The sequence below is a fragment of the Electrophorus electricus genome, chromosome 2, assembly GCF_013358815.1.
Source record: "Electrophorus electricus isolate fEleEle1 chromosome 2, fEleEle1.pri, whole genome shotgun sequence".
In the NCBI taxonomy this organism is placed as follows: domain Eukaryota; kingdom Metazoa; phylum Chordata; class Actinopteri; order Gymnotiformes; family Gymnotidae; genus Electrophorus; species Electrophorus electricus.
Window position 1 is genome coordinate 10,551,162 of NC_049536.1, and position 23,773 is coordinate 10,574,934.

Sequence of the window (23,773 nt, forward strand, 5' to 3'; positions counted from 1 at the left end):
ATCTTCCACGTGTGGGTCATTATAAATAGTAATGTACACACTTTTACTCGTATAAAAAGACATTCACGTATTAAGTTACTGTCAAACACGGATCTGGCTAATACGTGAAAGGAGGCGCTACGATCTGTCCTGCTCTATTTAGGCTGGAATTTGCATATCGACTTTTGGCGGAAGGAGAGCGTTAAAGATCGTGGCAGAATACCCCAGAGGCAAGAGCGAGGGCCACAGTTGATGCTGGGTAGAGCATCCTCCTGTGACGTAACACCAGCTGCATCAGCTGTTAGCTGTGTAATACGGTCTTTCCGTGGCTCGCTTTCTCCCGTCGGGAAAATTAATAATAACAATAGTGGGCCAGGTGAACGCTATCTTCCTCGGAAAATGGCTGCACAGGAGGTGCAGCCTAGTGAAACAATAGCCAAGTTAAAATTGGAATCGGAGACTTTGAAGACGAAGCTTGAAGAGGAAAGAGCAAAACTGCACGATGTCGAGCGTAAGTAGCCTATAGAAGACGGGCCTGGCAAATCAAAATCTGGAGTGACTTACACCAATATTTAGAAAGCATATGATCCCTATAGCGTTTTAAAACATCCGCAGCCTTTGTGTAGCTTTATCGGATATAGCAAACATCACTTTAGTGGATCGTGTTTTCATATTACATTACTGCACCGAGATGGATGCTTGTGGGTCTCCTTTACCTGATGAGGTTATCATGGCGTTATTGCTGCATCCTAATTTGTTTTCTGAGCTTTAGGCCTGCCGTGTCTTTCGCTGAGGATAAAAACATCGCTGTTCAATCTTTCTAAAGGTTATCATGCGAATGCGTGTATTTAATAACATTGTTTCCTTGACCGTCTACGTGCCCTTTGGTGATGAGGAAATAATTAATGCTAAAGTTTCCATGGAATGGTAAAATAGCCTGTGTTAACAGAGTGTTATTAAAACCGTGATCCCTTATACACAGTACACCAAGTGGCTGAAAAGGTGGAGCCGCTCGGCCAGTTTGTCATGAAGACGAGGAGGACTCTGAAAGGACACGGGAATAAAGTACTTTGCATGGACTGGTGTAAGGACAAGAGAAGAATTGTGAGCTCGTCACAGGTGGTTAACGTTTCTTTTAAAAACGTATCCATACATGTTCTCTAAAGAGTTGTCCAGAGTTAGCGCTGTCCGTGGTCCCAAATAGGATCTCTGTTAACGTAAAAGTCTAATGTTTTCCCCAATGTGTAGGACTTATATTTCCACCGCACATTTCACAGCACAATTTAATGTCCAATTTATGGTTACGTAATTAAAATATAAAACTGTAACCGCAAACCGTACCTCCGTACGGCGTATTTTTTTCAGTGAGCTTTCCATATGGTTTTATAACGAAAAAGAATTAGCAGTTCGGTTAATGTTATCTGTGCGCCTACGTTTGGCTTTTCTTGCTTGTATACACGCTGAAGCTTACACGCTCAATTAAATCGGAAAGCCGTGACGAATCACAATGATTAACGAAATACTCTCATGTGAGTTAAAATTATATAAGATGTAAATACCAACACTTTAGGATAGTACTGCGCTGTTATGTTATATCAGAGTTTCTAAAGGCTATTTTAATATCTCTTTCTGTGCCTCATGGAAGCTTAAGGAAATGAAATAACTGTATCTGAATTTGAACGCATTGTAGGCCTAGATTTTAAAACATTCTCTTTAAAGAAGCTTTCCATTTTACATCAGCAGTTAATTTAAAAGCATGGTGAAATGTGCATAAATTACATTTTTTTGAGAAAAAAATGTTACGTTTGTACATGTAAAGAAGCCTCAGGGCAGCACACTTTCATGTTGTGTATTCCAGTGTTGAGTTTTGAGTGTTTCATGTTGTGTATTCCAGTGTTGAGTTTTCAAACCTGTATGTCCACCCTATAGGATGGAAAGGTGATCGTATGGGATGCATTTACAACCAATAAGGTAAATTAAGCACAAAATGTTGACAGTTTGAGGCTCATCTAGCTCATATGCACACAGTGATTCATCTACATTCTGCTTTCCATAGGAGCATGCTGTGACTATGCCATGTACATGGGTGATGGCCTGTGCATACGCCCCTTCTGGGTGTGCAGTGGCTTGTGGGTAAGGACATTGGGCCCTCTGTGGTTTCTTGCACTCAAAGGAATGTGTCCTCAGAATGCTGTGTTCATAGTAATATATAGGATAAATTGCACTTTGCCAATGCCAAGTGCTGGACTTTACAGCAGAGCCACATAGTTAAGCAGTTAACATTTAGAAGCTCCCTAACTTGTGAGTTAAGTGAGCTTTTTGTGTCTCTTAGTGGCCTTGACAACAAGTGTTCCGTGTACCCTTTATCCCTGGACAAGAACGAGAACTTGGCAGCTAAGAAGAAGTCTGTTGCCATGCACACCAATTATCTGTCTGCCTGCAGCTTCACCAACTCAGACATGCAGGTACAGAACATGTGACATTTAAGATGGACAATAAATGAACACACAGCACATGTGCCACACCGTTGCTATCACAAAGTTTTAGTAACAGTTATGGATTTTACCTGTTCAAAAGCTCCTTTCTTATTCCAGATCCTAACATCGAGCGGTGATGGAACATGTGCATTGTGGGATGTGGAGAGTGGGCAGCTTCTGCAGAGTTTCCATGGTCATGCAGCTGATGTGCTGTGCCTGGATCTTGCTCCTTCAGAAACGGGCAACACCTTTGTCTCTGGGGTCAGAAGATGCCAAAATACACTAGAAATAAATCAGCGTTTTCTTGATATCTGCCCTCCCCACCACACACTCCCACACAGGGGGTTGTGGCGTGTGAGCAGGGACCTGTATTGTCTCATTCTCTCACTTCTTTCTCAGGGCTGTGATAAGAAGGCAAATGTATGGGACATGCGCACGGGCCAGTGCATCCAGTCATTCGAGACGCATGAGTCAGATATTAACAGTGTGCGGTGAGTTTGCCCTGGGTTTATTAACCCAGGAGCCAAGCAGCAACTGTAATTAAGATTTCCTTTATTGCTTCTTTGTTCCTTCAGAAGGTGTTTGCACTGCTAAAAATGTGCTTTTGCATTCATAACAAATGATTTCTTGTGGGGTTTTTGTAGATACTATCCTAGTGGGGATGCTTTTGCCTCTGGATCAGATGATGCTACTGTGAGTTTTCCTTATCCCGTCCTTTCCATAAACTCACAGTCCTGTGAGATGCCATTGCACTACTGCAGCTTCATCATTCTGCTTTGTTTTCAGTGTCGTCTCTATGACTTGAGAGCAGATAGAGAAGTGGCAATCTATTCCAAAGAGAGCATCATCTTTGGAGCTTCCAGTGTGGACTTCTCTCTCAGTGGTGAGTGCTGCTTATGCTGTCCATGTGAATCTGCAGTTGCAGTTATTAAGGAGCACATGTATATCATCAGACTTCCCAGAAAGAGAAAGCACTGATCTATGATCAGATTTCGTCTTTCAGTGGTCCTATGTGTATTTGTATAGACTTGTAAGTATATAATACCTAATTTGATATCATCAGTAATGATGATCGTAACATTGGTAATTAATTTAATAACATGGTGAAATGTGCATAAATTACATTTATGTAAGTATATAATGCCTAATTTGATAATAACCATAACTACCTAATATGATAACACCTATAACTCTTATGAAACTGCCCACTGCAAATGTCATTGTAAATTTCGTCTTGCAGGCAGACTACTATTTGGTGGCTATAATGATTATACGATCAATGTGTGGGACGTCCTAAAGGGAACTCGTGTGGCCATTCTATTCGGACATGAGAACCGAGTCAGTACCCTGCGGGTGTCCCCAGATGGGACAGCATTCTGCTCTGGGTCCTGGGACCACACTCTACGGGTGAGAGGACCCAGCAGCATGTGCATATTCTTCAATTCCCTGCAGCATTCTTCAAATCTTTTTTTTAAAACATAACACAGTAAAACATTAATCCATGGCTCTGAATGAGTGGAAACAATTAACCAGCAGTTAATACTAATATTACAAAATCCAAAAAATCAAAAATCCATTGATTCTTATTCAGAGATTTGTTTGAAATGACCACTTGAAAACCACTTGAAATGATATGTATGTAGGAAGAGGATACATACCTACAATAGCTATAACACACACACACACACACACACACACACACACACACACACACACACACACACACACACAGGCTTGTTAAGATTATCAAAAGAGAACTTGCCGCATCCTTTATCCAGGCTTACCTAACACTGTCTGTTTTCTCTTTCCTTTTTTGGGGTCTCTCTAGGTCTGGGCCTAACAACGTTACAAGCGGCTCAGTGCTGGTTTCAGTAATATCAGCAAGATTTACAAGAACAACCAGAAAGTCAATGTGTGGGATTCATAAGAAATGTACAGTAGAGTAGAACAGGACTGAGGGAGATGTTAGTTTATACACCAACATGCAGATCATTTGCTTGTTGATACCTACAGGAAGCATTAAAACAAGGGTCTATACAACTGTGCAGTGTATTGCCCCCTGTCCTAAAATCATTTATACCATTATCTTTAATAAAAGATGACCCTCTCTTTAAAAACTACAAATCTGCAAATGTATCTCTGTTCCCTGATGACATAATAATAACGTTAGGAACACAGATGGTTATAAACTGTATGTAACATAGTGTAGATCTTTGCTAGAGGCTGGTGTGTTGATCCATTTAACTAATTTACTGTATCTGATCCTAGACTCAAATAGCAAAGCAGCAAGAGAAAGCAGAGATTTATGTGCAGATTGTTAATCTAATATGCAAACAAACCTTACTCAGTAGAAAGTATACATTATCCTCTGAAATATATATGTCTAATTGTTATTAAGTAACACTTGCACTATGGTACCAGTTGTAGCGAAGTGTAAATAATAATGTCCACAATAAGAGCATCATCAATGAAAATAAATGGGTTTTACATATTGAAAGATCTGTGATTTATCTTGTTTGTAATATTACAAAATAATTATTTAAAGGAGCGTTCATCTTATTTTACATTAGAGCCCTATTGGATGTCTAGGCACCTCACTCAGTTTTTAGTTTCTTAAAAAAAGTTGAAGGTGATTCAAATAAAGCTGGCCCCCCTTCCCCATTAAACTTCATTCAATAGTTAAAAACATATTACATACGTTGTAGACACACGTCTCCTCTAACAAGGACATAAATGCTCCCCATAGTTACTTTGGAAGATTTGACCTGTGCTGTATTGTTGCAATTGGCCAGGAGGTGGCGATACTAATTATTTTTGCTCATAATAGCACACAGGAAAAGAACAAGCCAGACTGGGAAGTAAAAGCTTTTTTTTTTTTTGCTGTCCTGTCAAGTAATGGCTGTGTTTAGTAATATCCTAGCTGTACTGTAAACATTTCCTGTTCTGCAATGTCAGGATTTGTTTTTTGAGCTTTTTTGGGGGCGATTCTATACTTTCTCTCTGAGGAAGTGTCTAAAATAATAGGGCTAATTTTAATTTGTGTCTTTCCAAGCTGCAATGAGTGATGTCGTTGAGAAGACACTCACAGCTCTCCCGAGTCTGCTATCGCTGGACTCTCAACCAGGGGCCGGCAAACTTTCATCTACCTCGAAATTAGGACAGTTCATTAGAAATATCACTGAACTGACATCGAAACATGTGAGTATGTGTCCACACAACGCATACCATGCCACTATTTATGAGTTTCGATGCTCTTTCCTCTCCTGTGAGCAGGCAGTCTGTGGTAGTGATGTGCTGACTTGGCTACTCCTTTCGCTGGATAGCTAGCAACTTTACCTAGCTTTATAATATACCGATTTTTTAGGAAGAGGAGAAGCTTATTAAGAAGGAACTTGCTGTCATCAAAGATCAGGTGTCTTCACCTTATACGACGATGGTGAGTCTATTTTCTGTACCCTAGTCTGGGGTTTATATTACCTGACTGCACAGTTCTTGCACAGCTATTTGCTGGTGAATGTGTTTTCCTGCTCTGAGGCACCAACCCAACACAGAGAAATTGTATTTTCAGAGACAGATGAGGGAACTCATGGTAAGATCAATGTACTGCGAGATGCTTGGATATGAAGCCTCCTTTGCCTACATCCATGCTATCAAACTGGCACAACAAGGCACAGTACTGGAGAAGAGAGCTGGTGTGTGCACCCACTTGATCTTTTAACAAAGGCCACTATTACAGTACATTTTAGAATTCTAATCTTTATTATTTGTCACAATATCGTATAATATCTTATTTCCATATGGTCTCAGGTTACCTTGCAGTGTCACTGTTTCTTAATGAGAATCATGAACTGCTGTTGCTGCTAGTTAATACAGTGTTAAAGGTATGTGTCTTAATGTACATTTATTACAGTTCTGTTCTCTTGTGATCTTATGTAAAGAATTTCACTTCAGAAACCAAATATGTCATTTACAGGATCTTCAAAGCACCAATATCATTGAGGTTTGCATGGCTCTGACTGTTGTTAGTCAAATATTTCCTAAAGATATGATTCCGGCTGTTCTACCACTGGTGGAGGAGAAGCTGTCACATCCAAAGTAAGTTTGATGAACATTCATAGAGGGTCAGTTCCATTGCTGGACTTCCTTTGCTTATTTAGTCTTGCATTTTTTTAAGTAAGGTATGTGATCCACTCTGATATTTGAGCCACTCTGCTTTAGGGAAATCATAAGGCGGAAAGCAGTGCTTGCTTTGTACAAGTTTTACCTGATTGCACCGAATCAAGTTCAGCACATTCATGGCAAGTTCCGGAAAGCCTTGTGTGACAAAGATCCGGGTGTCATGACATCATCCTTACACATCTACCTACAGATGATACAGGTAACTCATTTAACAATTTCCTCTCAGCATTAGATTTTTTTGTGTTTTTAAACTTGATATGATGGCACCTAAACAGCAAGTGGCATTACTTTTCACTTCAGGAATCATCATTTTCAAACTGTCACTGGAAGCACTGAGGGACGAGTGTGATGCTTTCACCTCACGCTCATTCTATCAACATGGCTCTTTCTGAAAGTCCTCTTGTGTATTGGGTCACGGCTTTAGCCCAGTTAACACACCCCATCCTTTTCTGTTTCTGGTCTGGTCCAGTGAGAGTGACTACCTGCTTCTGTCCTGTCATCAGGAGAGTCCAGACAGCTACAAGGACCTGGTGGGCAGCTTCGTGACCATCCTGAGGCAGGTGGTGGGAGGCAAGCTGCCGCTTGACTTTAACTACCACAGTATTCCAGCTCCATGGTTGCAGATGCAGCTGCTGCGTATCCTCTCCTTGCTGGGTAGAGAGGACCAGAGGTAGCTACAGCACAGCCAGCCTGTTGCACATGTGTGCTGATCATTGGTCGCTGCTGAGATTGATGGTCAAAGATGCTCTTTGCATTTCTAGCACCAGCGAGACGATGTACGATGTCTTAAATGAATCGCTGCGGAGAGCAGAAATGAACCACAATATTACATATGGTGGGTTCTCGCTGGGTAAACTAACTGTAAATGTAGTTATTTTGCAGTCACATGGCTCTGACAGCACATAATAACTTTTTCAGCTATTTTGTATGAGTGTGTCAAGGCTATTTACACAATACACCCCAAAGCTGAGCTGCTGGAAAAAGCTGCTAAATGCATTGGAAACTTTGTGCTGTCTCCGAAGATCAACCTAAAGTACCTGGGTAAGGGTTATACCTATTCCACCTTCTCCAGCCAGCGCTGTTTCCTATGAACTACTGAAGCAGAGCTCCAAGCCAAGCACTCATGAACCCTCTGCTATAACTGAACCGCAGCTCCTCTCCCTCTGTTTGTATGGTGTAGGTTTGAAAGCTCTGACGTATGTAGTTCAGCATGACGCCAGTCTGGCTCTGCAGCACCAGATGACTATTATAGAATGTTTGGACCACTCGGATCTCCTCATCAAGAGAGAGGTGAGGAGGACATGCTTGGCTTCTGACCTGGTCATCCTACATCATATAGCTTTGAGAGTATAGGAAAAGAACACTGCCAACGCCACTCTTTTGTGACCAATGAGTTCAGGAGTAGTGCTATAATTCACCAACTTTTCATTCGTCTGAAACTGCTCAGATGCAATTTGCATTAGATTACCTGAGAATTCTGTCTGTCTGTCTCTCAGACTCTAGAGCTACTTTTCCGGATCACTAATGCTCAGAATGTCACTGTGATTGTGGAGAGGATCTTGAGCTTCCTGCGTCTCTGTAATGATGACTACACCATCATTGATCTTGTGGGGAAAGTGGCAGAGCTTGCTGAAAAATATCTTTTTATTGTTGCCAGAAGTTTCCTTCCATCTGTTGATTAAATTATATTTTTTCTAAAACCATTTATATGAAGTAAATGTATATATATATATATATATATATATATATATATATATATATATATATATTTAAATGCACTATATTATATATTAAGGGACTTGTACAATTGGGTTTATTTTATAGGATGATAAATGAGTTGGTAAGTTACAGATGACTTGTACAGTCTCATATTGTTGCATTCCTATAAAATCCCTGTACGTATGCCCCAGACAACGAGTGGTTCATCCAGACTATGACTGTGGTGTTTTCTCTCGGTGGTGACCTCATGCCACCAGACATTCCCAGCAGCTTCCTCAGACTGCTTGCCGAGGGTAAGACTGGAGTGTAGTGCGAACTTATACTCTTATAAGCAGATTCTCTTTGCTGTGTTTTAGCATACAATGTTTAAAAATGTATTTAGTAGCTGTACTGCTTTTGTGTGCGCTTGTGTGTGTCTCTCTCAGGGTCCCAGAGTGAGGTGGATGACAGGCAGCTGAAGGTATATGCAGTGAACTCCTATTTGTCAGTGTTAAATGATGACTGCTCTCACCTGCCCCAACGCTTCCTGCAGGTTATAAGCTGGGTGGGTACACACACATATATATATATACACACACACACACACACAGACAGAGCAGCTGGAGGGCTGCAGATTCAGCCCAGTGTGGGTATTAGTGCTGCAGAGCTGGGTTGTCAGGGTTTGTGGTTAGTGGTGAGGTAATAAAAGGAGTGTTAACAGGGAAAAGAGGCTTAATAGACATATTAATAACGTAAAACATAAAGGAGTATAGAGATTCTTTCTCCTTTCAGAATGAATTGTGTACAAAGCTTCAGCAAAGGATCCTGGGTAGGCTTTGGTGGACCTCAGGGTAAGATATATGACCTCTCCACCCTGGTCATGATGATAAAGAAAAACAATCTTCTTTAGGACAAGGTTAAGAGAAGTCTTCTGTTGGAATGTGGTGGTAACGCGTTCTAGCTGGTGCGGCTGTTGAATCTGTTTGCACATGTTGACTAATGAATAGTTTGGATGTAATGGTGGCGAATGCAAACACTAGTATGTAAAACGGTGGGGTGAATACATAATCACTTCTGACTAATGTATAAAAATGTGGGTTCTTTGTTTGATTGTTATACATTCTCTGGAGGGTGCCTCAATAATGCTTGTTAATGTTAACCTGCAATAAAGGACAGGACCAGCTGTTCTCTTTAACTAATTCTGAAGTCTGCATCATCTTTTTATATTTGAATGTTTAACTTAACAACTAGCTGACTGGGGATTTAGGAACAACAGTGGTCTGACATCATCTGGGTCATCTGTGTGTTTCTCCTCAGGTGCTGGGAGAGTACTCCTACTTGAGGGAGGGGCTGGATCAGGAGGAGGTCATCTTGCTCCTGAAGAAGCTCCTGGATCAGAGAGGAGTGAGCGCGGAGACCCGCAGCTGGGTGCTCTCGGCCCTCACCAAGCTGTGCAGGGGCTCCGGGCGGGCAGAGCTGGCACTGGCAGTAGCAGAGAGCCTCTCCTCCACCCTAGACACAGTGCTTCGGCAGCAGGGCCATGAGCTGCGCCACCTCATCCAGGACGGGAGCCTCCATGCTCGGGTGCTGCCCCAGCCTGCTCCTGCCAACAGCCTGGAGGTGAAGACGGAAATGCGCGCTCCTGCATGCTACTCGTTATAGACAGAAATGCATATAGAACGTGTTGAATCCCTCTAGGAAGGGGTGCTAGTTGTTTGTTGCAGCGTTCTCTAATTGGGTGCGGGGTGGGACTGTGACACAGGTCGACTCCTCGCTCTCCTTCCTGGATGGTTTTGTGTCTGACGCTCTTGCAGCAGGAGCCGCTCCATATAAACCACCCCACCAGAGGCAGGAGGAGCTGGGTCAGCAGAGAGGTACTGCCATGAGATGTGTTTTATTTTCTGAAACTTGACAGCACTTGTGTAACCTGTATAATTACTCAGCAATGCTGAACAAAATAACAGAAGCACAATATAATAACAGTGCAATATATTTTCAGTGTGTTGATGTAGTGGTAGTCTTCTTGGAATGCAATCATAACTAAATAATGTGTATAGCATGATACTGGACCAGTTTTCAGGATGAAAGCAGATGGAAATGACTCTTCTCACTAAGCACCCAGAGCTTTCCCCTCCACATTCCTTGTATATGCTTGTGCTCCTGGTCCTGTGCTCTTTGTGAATGTGCATTAGCTGAGGATACTAGTAGTATACCAATGAAAAAAAAGCTTTCTGAAGTTCCCACTACACAGGTTTTTTTTTTTTTTTTTATAGCTGGCTTGCTGTAGTTTTGTGGTATTTAGCTGTGTCTGTTTAGCTCCGTCTTGGTCTATGACTCTGGTGCTTGGCATATGCTGTCATGAGTTTTAAGACATTCATTTTCAACACATTAAATTATTTTGTGGGTTTTGTGATCGACATACCTGCGGTTTGCACACTGAATGTTTGTCCTCTTTAGAACTCTGTTAGCTGTGTAAGTTTGTTTTGGAAAAACTCACATACATTAAAGTGTTCGTTGGCCAATTTCCGTTATACCGCTTTTCTACTGCTTTGCAAGACACTAGTGTGCACATGGCAGGGTTTTCTCACCCCTCCTCTTCTGACTTGCCCTGCTGCATGTTTATTATATCCTTTATTTTGTTGCAGTCTTACTATATCCATCTTTTACTGTTTTGTCTATATTATTATTTTGTTTTAGGATTTGCTATTTTAGTATTTTTATTACAGTAATTATACACAAACATCTGCTAACTGACAGGATGACGTGACTTGGGTGAGTAGTAATGGAATAAGAGAATCCTGAATGTCTTCTCCTCCCTGTGTGTGTGCTTAGCCCCGACTTTGGAGCCATATGCACTGTCTCTGCCCATGAGCCTGTCGTCATGCACCGTCACAGACAGACAGTCTCCCAGCGTGTTGTCCATGAGCTCTGGCCTCTCTGCCAACAGCACTGAGCCATCCCAGAGGGCAGGGTTCGTGTGTATATTTTCTATATCTTTATAGCTATGGGATAAGCAGTGTTTGTTTGTTCGGACCTTTACATGGTTGTGAGGGGATTGGTGTGTGTGTTTTTTGCAGTGTGGCCACGCTCATGTTGGAGGGGGTGAAGAGAGTGTGGGGGAAAGAGGGATACCTGCCTCAGAGAGATACTTCAGAAACACCAGCCACAGTAGAGGAGCCTAGTGATGTAGTTCAGTCCTCCCACCAGCAAGTGGTGATAGACATCTCACAGCCAGAGCCTGAACCTGAGCCGCCACAGCTGGACAAGAAGCAGCAACTGGCTTCCTCTCTGTTTGTTGGTCTTGGATCCCAGAACTCTGCATGTTTGGTGAATTTGCTGCAAATAACATTTATATAACAAGTTTGTGGTGGTCTGTGTCTGTATCTTTATTTTGTGTTATGAAACATCAGCCAGCTATAAATATTACAAATCCAGCTGTAATTTAGCTGTAAATTTTTGAAGCTCTGTTCATGTGTTCTGTGTCTTTCAGTTGGGAAAAACGGAAGCTACAGTTCCCCGCTTCAGAAGGAAGCCCCACCTAAATGATGCATCATCATCAGGCACCAGTGAGAGGTCCTCTGACTCCTCCCACTCCTCCCACAGCACAGCAGACAGCTTCTTGTATGGTGGTCTGCTAGAGGAGGAGCCAGCTACACCCATACAGAGCTCACGCCACGCCCCACAGCCTATCGCAGCCAGTGGCAGCTGTGAAGCCAGGCAGCACGGCCTCACAGTCAATGGTGTGGATGAAAACAGGGGTGGTGCTGTTGTCTGTGCAAAGGAGGAGAAACGAGCGCACCCGACTCAGCTTATAGAAAGTGATATGGTGAGAGTGAGACCCAACGCATTAGCAGAAGGTGCCGTAGTACCCCCTCAAAACTGCAGCAGACACCTGCCGTCCACCTCCTCCTGTGGCTCTGACTCTGAAGTTCTTAAGTTGCCCTTTGAACTACAAAACCTGCCTCACTCTGACATCATAAGCTTGATCTCTGACTCCCACCTGTGCATCTCTTGCTGCCGTGTGTTCAGAGAAGATGCTTTGCTGATTGTGCTGTTCCTCTCTAACTCCACGGAGATGGTGCTGTGCGACGTGGCCCTGGAGCTCAGCTGTGAGGAGCTGCAGGTATGCTGGGATCTTGGAGGTACATTGTGTCTACCAGGTGCATCTGCTAATTGGTCAGGAAGGATCCGTTAGTGCCTGACTGTGTATTTACTGAAATATAGCCACTGATCATCATATTGTGTGCTTACCATTTTAACATGTTGCTTGCTATATTAAATCTAGCCAGATGTGGTAAAATGTATCTAATTACCCTTAGCAAAAAAAAGAATTTGTCTGGTCACTCTAACATTGCTTCTTCTAGTTTCTCTTCATATTTCACTAGTAGCACTTTTCAAGTTCTAAACTGGTGTGATTGATTTCATATCAGATCAGACAAAATATGCAGTTGTCAAGTAGCTCTGCATACTTGCTTGATTAACTGATTTCTGCATGCACCAAAGAGATAACATGTCAGAATACCATGGCCCTCAGAGTCCTAACTGAATGCAGCCTCATCACCGTTTTTATCCCCTCCCAGATGGGCAGTCTAAGAGGAAATGTGATGGAGAGTATGGCTGGCAGGACTTCATCTGTGTGCCATTATACTGTCTTTATGGAGAGACCTCACACTCATGTACCCTTCACTGGCACGGTCTCATACCAAACACAGCCTGGACACAAACACACCCTGCACTTTTCTGGCAAGCTCACCACAGCTGACTTTATCAGGTATGACAATTACAGTCATGAGAATAATTATTATGAAGTTATTCTGATCTTTGATTATTTTTAGCTTATGATTGATTAGTGGATGCCATCAGCAGGAAGTTATTTTGTGGACTGTGTAGATGGATTATTCTATTGTAGTATCTATAAGGCAACGTAGGAGATGGAATTGCTCATTTTAAAGGTGCTGCACAGTTGTTTTCTAAAATCTGTACAAAATAAACATTTCCGCAAAGAATGCTCTACAATAATCCAGTTTCCTTCGGATTTTTTTTCTTAAAACAACCTTAAAAGTAGTGCTTTTTTTCTGTTGCCTTTTAACATTCTACTGTGTGCGTGGTCCCCAGCACATTGATTTGACAGCCTCAGTGTCCAATGTAACCGCGTAGTTAGTATAGAGCAGGCTGGAAATGGGATCGACTCAACGCGGCTCTACTTGTACAAACCTGAAGAGGTGCAAGGTTGCAAGTTAGGGGTCTCTATCAACTGTGGAGTCTGTTTCAAATCAAGTTATCTGGTTAAATTAGAAGAAGCCACAATGCACATTTTAAGAACGTATTTAGAGTGGTATCATCTGTACATTTCTTAAATATTGATCACATTTACATTAAAGCTATCGGCTAACGTTAGCTAGTGTTAGCTTGTGATCTTGTATTCGGCTGCTTAACCAGGTCTAGCTAACGGGCTTTGACTATACTTACAAGTTGGGAGCTAAAGTGTAAATCAGTTATAAAAATAACTTTGTAACTGAGCTAAATTACATAAAATGAACAAGGTTAGCCTGTACATTTTTATATTCTCATTACTGTCTACATTATTGACCAAGTGTCAAATGAAAACAGTTATTAAAAACAAAGACTTGGAGATTGCCAACTTAACCACATTGCCTCCAGTAAATCTACAGGCAAATCCGGAGCTGTATGGAACCCAATTTGCAAAGGAGTCCTCAGTAAAATGTAGAGTAACCTCCTGCTTGTATCCAAACACTGAGCATTTGTATATAAGCACCATTTCTATTACTCCAGTAGAGCAATGCGGAGTGAGTGAAATATGGGAGGGTGAGTTGATTTAAAGTAGCTCATAATTTGCTATCGTGATTTACCGTTTTCTGTGATGTCAAAGATAACACTATTTAAAGTGTAATCCCTAAAAGGTGGTTACGGGCCAGTATACAAAAAAAGTAAAATAAATTCAGCAATTTGGGGTTATTTCATGGCAGCTGTTTACCCTATGGCAGAAGAACACTTTCAGCAGGATAATGCACCATGCTGCAAGGGATGTATAGTTATGAATTGTTTCCAGGAACATGACCATGAGTATTCCTTACTTCCCTGGCCTATAGGCCCCTGGTCCTAAGCACCGAGGAGTATGGGAAACTGTGGTTGTCCTTCTCTCATGATGTGAAGCAGAACCTGAGACTCCTGACAGATGCTGGAGATCCTCTCATAGCCACACTCAATGTCCTGAAGGATTGCCTCCAGCTTCACATAGTAGACATTATTGGTAATAACATTCACACTTCCATTTCAATTGTCTGAAGTACAGTGAAGTGAGTTTTGGCTGATTTTGCACAGCTGTGGTTAATTAACAGATAATTTTTATCTCTTTTTTAAAACCATACTGTACATGTTATGATATATTTTAGACCACATTTGGGGATTTTATAACTGTACTGTTAGTTTTTCTTGCGCATAATGGAATTTGCTGAAATTTGCAGGTTCAGAGGGTATTGTGGCTTGTCGTTTGCTCGATGGCGCCCCCTGTCTGATGCACTGCCGTGTGCACGGTGCCTCTCTAGCGGTTTGGCTGCGTTCCTCGCTGTCTAGTTTCCCTGACTGCCTCCTCTACCACTGCCAGAGAGCTCTGCAAGAACACTGAGATCTAGAACTTTCTGGAACATCCAATCCACTGCAATGATTTACAATCTTCCATTCTGCCAGGAACATGGAATTCAAAGGGCATGTGCTAAAGAAGCCCATGTTTGTTTGTGAAGCAGATAGTGTTTTTCTTTGAAATACTGACTGATCTGTAAAGCAATATGTGTATTATATCACTCTAATGCGAAGCTTTATTGTCTATTAACATTTTAAAAATTTAATTAAATTCCTGGGGCTACAGTGTTGTCTTATTACAAGTGTGCGTGTGTGTATGTGTGTATATAGATGTGTGTATGTGTCTATAGATAGATAGATAGATAGATAGATAGATAGATAGATAGATAGATAGATAGATAGATAGATTTTAATATTTTGAACCCTTTGTCCTTTTTCATTTTCACCCCTTGGTTGTCCTTCTAGTTTCATTCTATATTTTTTAATATTGTTGATAAGACACATTAACTATACCCATGTCTGGTTTGCTGCAATTTTATTTTTAGATGCATCTGTTATGAAATTTATCTCTTCCATCAACAAGAGATGTTTAATGAAATACTAAGAATACAGGTAATCCTTGAAAAATGTTACTCTGGCCTATGCACCATGAAGCAATACAGTGTTTGGTTACCTGTTGAATGATACAGTGGAGCTCATAAGAAGTACAACCCTTAAGGAGTGCACAGTCTGAATGTAAACAAATATGCTATTTTATGATTACACCTACAGTAATACACAATGGAGTGTGAGATACGGCATTCTGCAATCATTTAAAATAATTATCTGGTTCTATGTGCCTTTTATTTTTTGTACGATATTGTTATATTGGTACAGTTCATTCAGTTCCTCTGTTACCAGACAGCCCTGTTATTTTATTTTATATTTACGTTAGTTTAAGATTCATATCTGGGTGAGATGGGGCATATTAAACAACTTGTTTTTTTTTTTTAAATGAGCAACATTTTTTCTCAGTTGAAGGTTTTATGATGTGGCGTGAATACCAAAAAGTGGCCACTGACTGGAGTGAGGTCTAATAGCATGTGTACCCAAGGAGACAGCTCTGGGGTGGCACTGAGTTCTCTGTTATGCTTTATCTGCTATGATGCCTATGAGGATCATTTTTGCCACTGGAGCTAGTGGAGCCATGCCCTATGAAATGACGATAATTTCAAGCCATTGACTGTTTACCATAGCACTACACAAAGTTGTCAAATGTTTCCTTTTTTCTGTTAATTTGTGGGATGTGGTCTTTCTTCTTGCTGTTCTCTAAATATGTTTCAGTTTTGAAATTATATTTAGCACAACTGATCACCTGCCTAAGTAACATAAGAATTTAATAAATGCTAATAGATTATCTACATCTGAAAGCATCCACAAACCTTTTCCATTTAAAAACTGGAAGTTCTGTTTTGAGATTTACAGAGTATAATAAAGTATACAATTTGTCAAGGATAAACATTCCACTCTGCCACACATTTGAAAAAATTGAAAATATTGATCCTTAGATGATGCCCAAGAGTTCCTGGTTTTGAGATGGCTGGACAGAAGCCTGTGTGGGTGTTTGCGTGGTATCAGGGCTGGCTGGCTGGGGTGGGCACAAGGTATCAGGGCTAGTTGGTGTGGCCTCGGGTTTGCCGGACTAGCTGGGTGGGCATGGGGTATCAGGGTTGGCTGGTGTGGGTGCGGGGTATGAAGCGCATGGCCAGGCCCTGCGGCTCCTCCTCCACTGGTTGCTGAGACAAGTTGTTGGTCTGCCTGATGTTGCTGACAGTGCAGCCGGGCCGAGGGCACACTGTGTACCGTGACAGTAGCGTCACTAGGATGGCCTTCATCATCACCATGGCGATGTGTTTCCCCACACACGCACGTGGCCCACAACCAAATGGCTGGAAGAAGCGACTCGGCACCTGAGAGGAAGGAGAGTCAGTATGGTTCTGCTGGATGTAGCTCTACTTGTAATGGACATGCTGATAAGTATTGGGAAATATACAAATGTACACCCTCCTACTGATATGGTCATTGTGAAGCGACTGTCTAAACATTTTAAAGATGCATTCTATTATTTTAAATATTTTAAAATGTTATTTTCTTTGTGCTGTATTATTTTTTTTTACCCACATGCATGTGCTCCACTTGTTGCTTACATTTTTATCAAAGTTCTCCAAGTTGAATTCATTGGGTTTAGGGAAGAACTCAGACTTGTGCATACGCCCAATGTTCAGAATGATGTTTGTCCCTTTGGTCACCTTGTAGCCCTCAATGCAGTCATCTTCAAGTGCTCTCCTCATAATAAAATCCACCACAGGATGGAAGCGTAGCGACTCCTTTATAAAACTCTCCATCACATTTAACTTCTGTAGGTCATCATTCTCCAACTCCCGCTCACCTGAAAGCATAGCTGGGTTTGCTTTAAGATTTAATTGTTCTCCACTACCAAAAGAGCCATGTACTGGAGCTTAGCAGCTTTAAGGTCCACTGTAAGTGTTACCTAGAACAGAGTGCATCTCCTGCACTATACGCTGCTCCACTGTTGGGTTCTGTTTCAGCAGCACCAACATAAAGAAGAGACTGAGCGACAGCGTGTCTGGTGCTGCAATCACCATCTCCAGCACACACTGTCGCACGTCATGCACTGACAGGTCTCCGTGGTTCTGATGGAGACATGCATACACAGTTGTAGTCAACAGTTGTAGTTGTAGTCTATTCAGTGTACTCTTTGCAGTTGTGGTGTCTGGTTTTCTGAGCACGAACACACCTGTGCAAATATCAGCTCTGTTGCAAAGTCAGACTCGTCTAGTTTCTCCATGGCATTGATCGCATTGCGCTTTTCTTCCACTAAGCTCCCCATCTCCTCCTGTAGTTCCATGCTACAAGAGAGCAGCTTTGGTTAGAATATTCTACAGACTTAAAAAAAAATAAGTTCATATTACCTGTCATTTTCTATTTGATAGGGAACTAACGCTGCTTGTTGATGTTTATTACACATCCAGCCTAGTCTGAAGAAAATATCAGGCAGGATGAGGACTGTTTGCCAGGTGTCAAAGTATTTGTGGATCTTCAATAGCAGGTCTTTCTCTGGAAAAATAGACGAGGCAGTGAAATAATTACATGGTTGAGTTGAAAGTTTTGGATGTTGAATCTAGATCGGTTCTAAAAACACAGGTTTTGAAACAGGTGTCGCCAAGCACCTCTCTCTAAAGGTACTAACTTAGATCATGTTTTAAAACACAGACGTAGCTGATCACTTCTGTAACTGCAGTAATTTATGCATTGTCAGAAGTAGTGCAACTCCAGTTGTTTTGTATTTTTCACCTTATTCCAATAAACAGTACTTATTAAAAGTAGTTGAGTGGCCATATTTTGCAGCTGCCAATGATTGTAGACTGACCGTTGAGAGGGATTCGGAGGAAGAGTCGGTTGGAAATGTCCACCACAATACAGCGTAGCAAGTTCAGAACGTCCACATGACCGGAGGAGTCAGTGAGCTCATTTAGGTTGCCAAGGTGCTTTGTGGTTGCACTGACACATACTCCCACTGTCCTCTGCAGACCAGGACCACTTAAGGCTGTTTCTCACACACACACACACACACACACACACACACACACACACACACACACACACACACACACACACACACATATATATATATATATATACACTTTCACACTAAGACTCATCTATTTTCAGCTTTTTTTACTGGACTATAATAAAGCAAAAAAATATATCAACTATAATATAATGAATTACTAATTAACTATTAACTAAATAATTAGAATAGAGGCATATTTTTCAAAACATTTATCTGAGACCAGATAAAAATACCTTTGGCAAAATATGTGCGCACTTTTTTCCAAAGCAGAACATTGCTGTTGAAGACAATGCCTTGCTCATCCATTCCAATGCATCGGAGTCCCTTCTTACTGGCAAATCTGGCAATGTAGTTACTGCTCTTCAGAACCTGGTACACAGCAGAGGCTCTGAAACACAGTTCCAAAAGTCAATTGGGATGGTTTGGGTTAAATGCTCAGACTTGGAATTTACTGTTATATAATGAAAGCAAAAATGGACTGAATGCACATATACATAAATGCACATTTTAGACAACTCACTTGCTTAGAATAAGTGTCTCCTCTCCTTGAATCCAAACCCGCACCATGCTGCCATATCTTTCATTGTAGTAATTGCAGGCTGTTCCAATACCAGTCCACAGAAATCTAGAATAGCTCAGAGTGGGACCAAGACCCAGCAACCAACAGGGGCCTGGCAGAAGTGAAACTGGTTATGTCAAGTAGCATCACTTCAGTGCTACTTGACACCCTGATTCTCTGCTTAATATTTACCTATCTGTAACATTTGCTGATCAATACTGCTGCATGCCCATGCCCTATCCTCATCACAGCTAGAGAGAGATGTAAGTGCAAGAATCTCACCTAAATATTTCAGGCAAATTCCATTATTTCTTTTTAAACTAGTAAGTAGACACTCACCTGGTACAGTGGATTTGTCTTTTCTGTTACAGGCTGCAAATAAAATGATGAGTAGGAATAGCAGTAATGCTGCCATAACCTCTAATGCTGTTCCCTCCATTGTGGTTATGGTTTCGGTCAGGTCCTGTGGCTCCATTTGAATGCTCTGTATTTGTTAACGTCAACTGTCTTAGTGACTCAGAGGGGGCAGCCCTCTAAAAAACAGCAGTGAGTGAATAAATGATTGACTGTGTGGAAGTTTTTAATGGCTCCAAAGATTTTTTGTGTGAGCTAAAATCTTCCTTATTCTAGATTTCTTCCCTATTCTCATTTTTCTATCTTTCGCTAAAAAGAAGAGTCATTTAAAGAGATTTGGCAGTCAGCCATTCAATTTCCAGTTTTTCAAATCAAGGACTTTATTGTGTTTTTTTAATAACATTAAAATCATTAGAGAAAAATTCAGATGATCAGGCAACCTTCTAGTGACCTTGTGCTGTGAATTTAATGTTATGTTTAATATAAGACAGATATTATCAACATGATAAAGCTTTAATCTCCTACATCTTCAATAGGGTTGTATTTAGAAAGATTGAGACGTAACTTGAATGGAGAAACGTGAATCTGCTTTAAAACAAAAAAAGCCCCCAAAAAACCCTACAAGCTACTTTTCCTTAAATACGGTAAGTTTAAGGAAATAAATTATACTTACTTTGTGCTTTGAGCTATAGTCTCCTAGAAACTCAAAGACGTTCTCTGAATAATTTGATATCTTCATAAGCAGCTTATCCTTCACTAGCCCGCGTGAGTTGAGTCCAGCTGAAGTTTGTCTGCTCTCCTCATTTTAAAGCTGATCAATTTTACATCAAGTCTCTTCAGGGCTGGAAAAAAGTCTTGTACGCCTTTTTACTTTGCTCGTTGCTTGGATACCACCCTACTTTATTTGTGAAGAGTCATTGAAAACCCTGCACATTCTGTCTTATTCATCCAGTCCTGAACAATACAACACTGATGAACATGTTAAGTAGAGGCAATCCTATATAACAGAAAGCAAGATAAAACAGGGCAATGCAATGAGTGTGCTTAGCTCTCCCAAACATGATGGTACTGATATCCCTTTCTTGTTATTTTCTGGGGGTTTAATTCACCTTTGTTTTTGTTCCAGGGCCTCTCCAATCCATCATCTGAAGAGATTTGCAGAGGCAGGTCAGACTGACCCAGCGCCACATGAATGAATGAAGCTTTTTCTCTCCAGCTGAAGAGGAAGGGAACCAATTACTGCATTGATGTTTGCTAGATGTAAAGGTTAAATTAGATTCCATCTCACACACTTTCTTTCCTGAAAAGTTTTTTGTCGCATTGGCGAAAGGTAGAATGCAAATGTACAAATCCAAAGTAGAAACATTTATTACAAAAATGAAACATAACAAAGTACGAAACACAATGATGAAAGATATACAAACACTTGCAAGGCAAGGCAGACACAACGAAGAAAAACATACTACCAACAGTAATGGAAGAAGAACATACTAACTTTTGCCAAACAGTAGACAATAACTGACACGACTGCATTCAACAAAGGGGTTTATATATACACACTGATTGGGATAAGGAGCAGGTGAACTGAGGAATAGACAGTGGGTCATGCCAACATGTGGGGGAAAGGTACACACAAGCACATGGAGATGCATCAAAGGAGAAACTAAACACAAACACAAAGCCACATGGCAAGCTTCACCATGTGGTTGAGAAGGGGGAGGGGGCTATTTCAACTTTATTCTTCTTTTTGGTTTGAAATCTTAAGCAAAAGATAAACCAATGCTTAACATGCAAAATGTACATAAACCTGCAATATACACAAAGTATTACAGTAACTCTGTAGCATAAAAATGTTATTACACATGGTTCTGTTTTTCGATAACTGTTGGTTGTGAATTAAATTGACAGTTGTCATTTTCACTCACAGTTAGAAATTCATCAAATCTAAAACAATTACCCATAGTCCATCTGGCACATGCTTAGCATGTTGGGACTAAGGAACAGGAACAGGAAGCTTTGGTCTCCTGCCATGTGGTTGCTGTATAGCTGAGTTACATGAAGGTGTTCATAAACATGTTTGAATGTCTTATGCAAGTGTCCTTCATTTTTTTATAATGTTGCACCTGATGTTAAAGACTAGTTATACCATATGTGAGGATGGATATGGTAATGTTTGTTTGTTTCCCTCTACTGTAGTATTTATAAACTATACATCTGCATCCATCTACAGCTACCTCATCCACCTCTACCATCTATCTCCATCCCATCCACCTTACATCCTACCCCCCACTGTTTTCATACACAGTGTTATTTTCCTTAAACCTGACTGTTCACACCAGAAATTCAAACTGACTAAATTGCCAAATTTGCATGGTATACAAAATTGGATCATCATTGCATTCAGATAAATGTTGTAGTGTCAAGTTATAGCCACAAGAGTTGTGGATGGTGGTGACAGTATGAAGCCATATAGACCCACATCGGTCAAACCTAAGTTTGACTGAATCCTCTTACCTGGCTCCCACTACTTCCTTTCTCCAACAGACCAAACATGAGTCTTGGCCATGTAAGCCCAACAAAACCCCAGAGTCCTCTCCATATTGTAAGACTAAACAGAAATCCTGCTGAATCTTAGTGAAATAAAGGAATGGATTAAGAGCAATGGATTGTGTTGGAAATGTGCAATGTCTCACCAGGCAAAAGTGTGTGCCCTCAGGAAACCAAGTTTACAGTATTATAGCCATCATCTGAGCTCTACATGTCAACAAAGAGTACATCCAACAGCACATTACAATATGTTTTATGTGAACCCACAAAGTTACTCTCCTAGAGCTCTCTTGAAAATGAGAACTCACTTATAAAGGACAGTCTTGTGAAGCTTATGCACTTCTACAATGGTTCTCAATGCACATTGATCTTATCCCAAGCCGTTGAGACTGCTCATCAGTGCAGACAACTAACACATGATAACTCCTGTTGATGAAATCAGGACCTCACACTTATTGCCATTTATACTTACTTGGGATAGACTCTATAAGGTCTAACATATCAGCACATTGTCAAGAACTCCTCTACTGAACTCAAGCAAAATGGTGGAAGGTTGAAGGTGTGGCGTTCCGAGGTGCAGTCACCAGAACAGGCACTCATGGATGCACATAGAGCAGACAGAGGAGATTGAGAAATCCGGGACTCAGACACAGGAGAAGGGGTGCCAGCAGGCTCATGAGAAGAGCACTGAGTGTGTATAGGAGGTGCAGATAAGAAGTTGGGAGGATTAGGACAAACAGAAGCAGGCCTTCTTTTATTAAACTCCAACTCCTGTTACTTCAGCCATATATCTCAGAGAAATCATTCAACACTATAAAATGGCTGACTAAATACAACACTAAATAGAACTTCTGTCACCTGACATGTGGTTGCTGTATAGAGTTACAAGAAGGTTCATTATTCTATTTGGATGTGTTAAGTGTTCTTCCAGTTCTTTGTATATTACATAAGGTTAAAGACTAGTTTTGCCTCATGTGAGGATGTTTATGTTTGTAATGTTTGTTTCCCTCTGTTGTAAAAGGCATGATATATCACACTTATATCAGCATGTAATGTTTGTTCTATGTATTACATTTGTATAGGCATTTTAAAATTGATGTTTAAGTGATAGGATCCAGCACAGAAAACCCACCAGTTTACTAAATGACAGCAAAGAATAAAAGGTTAATCATAATGCAGGAGCTTTACCTCAGGTTAATGATTAAAACTTAGCGTCTCTGAGATAAGGCAATTATAATATTGATTTTATGATTAGAGGCCAAAAGGCACTTGTACACTGCTCCACACAGCTTGCATGCTCCAGAGAACCTTATCCTATAAACAGAGTTGCAGTGGAAGGTTGCTAAGGCAACCCCCACTGCACCTGTTCTGGATGAAAGCACAAATGCAGTATGTTCATAATCTGAGTATTTATTACCTTGAGTTGGATTAGCAAGTGACAAGTGACACGAATTGAAAGTAGTCTTATTTATGTGTCTTCAAACCCTGTTACTGTATTTAATTCTTTAACTCCTGCAATAATTTACTGTTTTTAATTTATTTTATTAGGCAGTTAAAACTATTTACAGTGGACTATTATTTTGTCCTGATTAATGCACATCTTTCCAAATAATTGCATTAATACAGAGTTTAAAATGACAAATGTACCAGAGGTCCTATATATTTTGAAACAACCTCCCATAAATTGTTGATGCTGTCATAAGTACATAATATTGATAGTATACTATGATTCTCCAGAGTGAATCT

At 40.8% G+C, this 23,773-nt stretch overlaps 3 protein-coding genes across 5 annotated transcripts; 2 read left to right on the forward strand and 1 right to left on the reverse strand.

The window, feature by feature from the left end:
- Positions 1 to 191: 191 nt before the first annotated feature.
- On the forward strand, positions 192 to 4,953 carry gnb5a (guanine nucleotide binding protein (G protein), beta 5a). The gene is made up of 11 exons (XM_027021455.2): positions 192 to 490; positions 962 to 1,098; positions 1,909 to 1,950; positions 2,036 to 2,112; positions 2,312 to 2,444; positions 2,574 to 2,717; positions 2,856 to 2,947; positions 3,101 to 3,149; positions 3,243 to 3,339; positions 3,697 to 3,863; positions 4,285 to 4,953. The coding sequence occupies exons 1-11, from the start codon at positions 232 to 234 to the stop codon at positions 4,294 to 4,296; spliced, it is 1,209 nt and encodes a 402-aa protein (XP_026877256.2). The 5' UTR covers positions 192 to 231; the 3' UTR covers positions 4,297 to 4,953.
- Positions 4,954 to 5,305: 352 nt separating this feature from the next.
- Positions 5,306 to 15,309, forward strand: ap4e1 (adaptor related protein complex 4 subunit epsilon 1). Of its 2 annotated transcripts, XM_027021418.2 has the most exons (21): positions 5,306 to 5,654; positions 5,821 to 5,892; positions 6,025 to 6,148; positions 6,264 to 6,337; positions 6,430 to 6,551; positions 6,675 to 6,834; positions 7,139 to 7,305; positions 7,397 to 7,470; positions 7,554 to 7,676; positions 7,816 to 7,925; positions 8,132 to 8,271; positions 8,535 to 8,647; positions 8,780 to 8,898; positions 9,651 to 9,953; positions 10,096 to 10,207; positions 11,166 to 11,304; positions 11,411 to 11,660; positions 11,824 to 12,456; positions 12,914 to 13,104; positions 14,444 to 14,604; positions 14,819 to 15,309. In XM_027021418.2, exons 1-21 carry the CDS (start codon positions 5,514 to 5,516, stop codon positions 14,977 to 14,979), a joined length of 3,489 nt encoding a protein of 1,162 aa, XP_026877219.2. In that variant the 5' UTR covers positions 5,306 to 5,513; the 3' UTR covers positions 14,980 to 15,309. The 2 variants fall into 2 exon arrangements, with proteins under 2 accessions (XP_026877219.2, XP_026877220.2); XM_027021419.2 differs by lacking the exon at positions 14,819 to 15,309 and having other exon boundaries at positions 11,824 to 12,475; positions 14,444 to 14,527.
- A 137-nt stretch (positions 15,310 to 15,446) lies between these two features.
- LOC113584485 (brain aromatase) lies at positions 15,447 to 20,264 on the reverse strand. 2 transcript variants are annotated; one of them, XM_027021421.2, is made up of 10 exons: positions 20,154 to 20,264; positions 19,466 to 19,659; positions 19,088 to 19,238; positions 18,801 to 18,955; positions 18,364 to 18,540; positions 17,936 to 18,050; positions 17,731 to 17,842; positions 17,464 to 17,626; positions 17,120 to 17,361; positions 15,447 to 16,882 (listed from the first exon to the last, which is right to left on the reverse strand). In XM_027021421.2, the coding sequence occupies exons 2-10, from the start codon at positions 19,599 to 19,601 to the stop codon at positions 16,637 to 16,639; spliced, it is 1,497 nt and encodes a 498-aa protein (XP_026877222.2). In that variant the 5' UTR covers positions 19,602 to 19,659; positions 20,154 to 20,264; the 3' UTR covers positions 15,447 to 16,636. The 2 variants fall into 2 exon arrangements, with proteins under 2 accessions (XP_026877222.2, XP_026877221.2); XM_027021420.2 differs by having other exon boundaries at positions 17,906 to 18,050.
- Between the last annotated feature and the right edge of the window lie 3,509 nt (positions 20,265 to 23,773).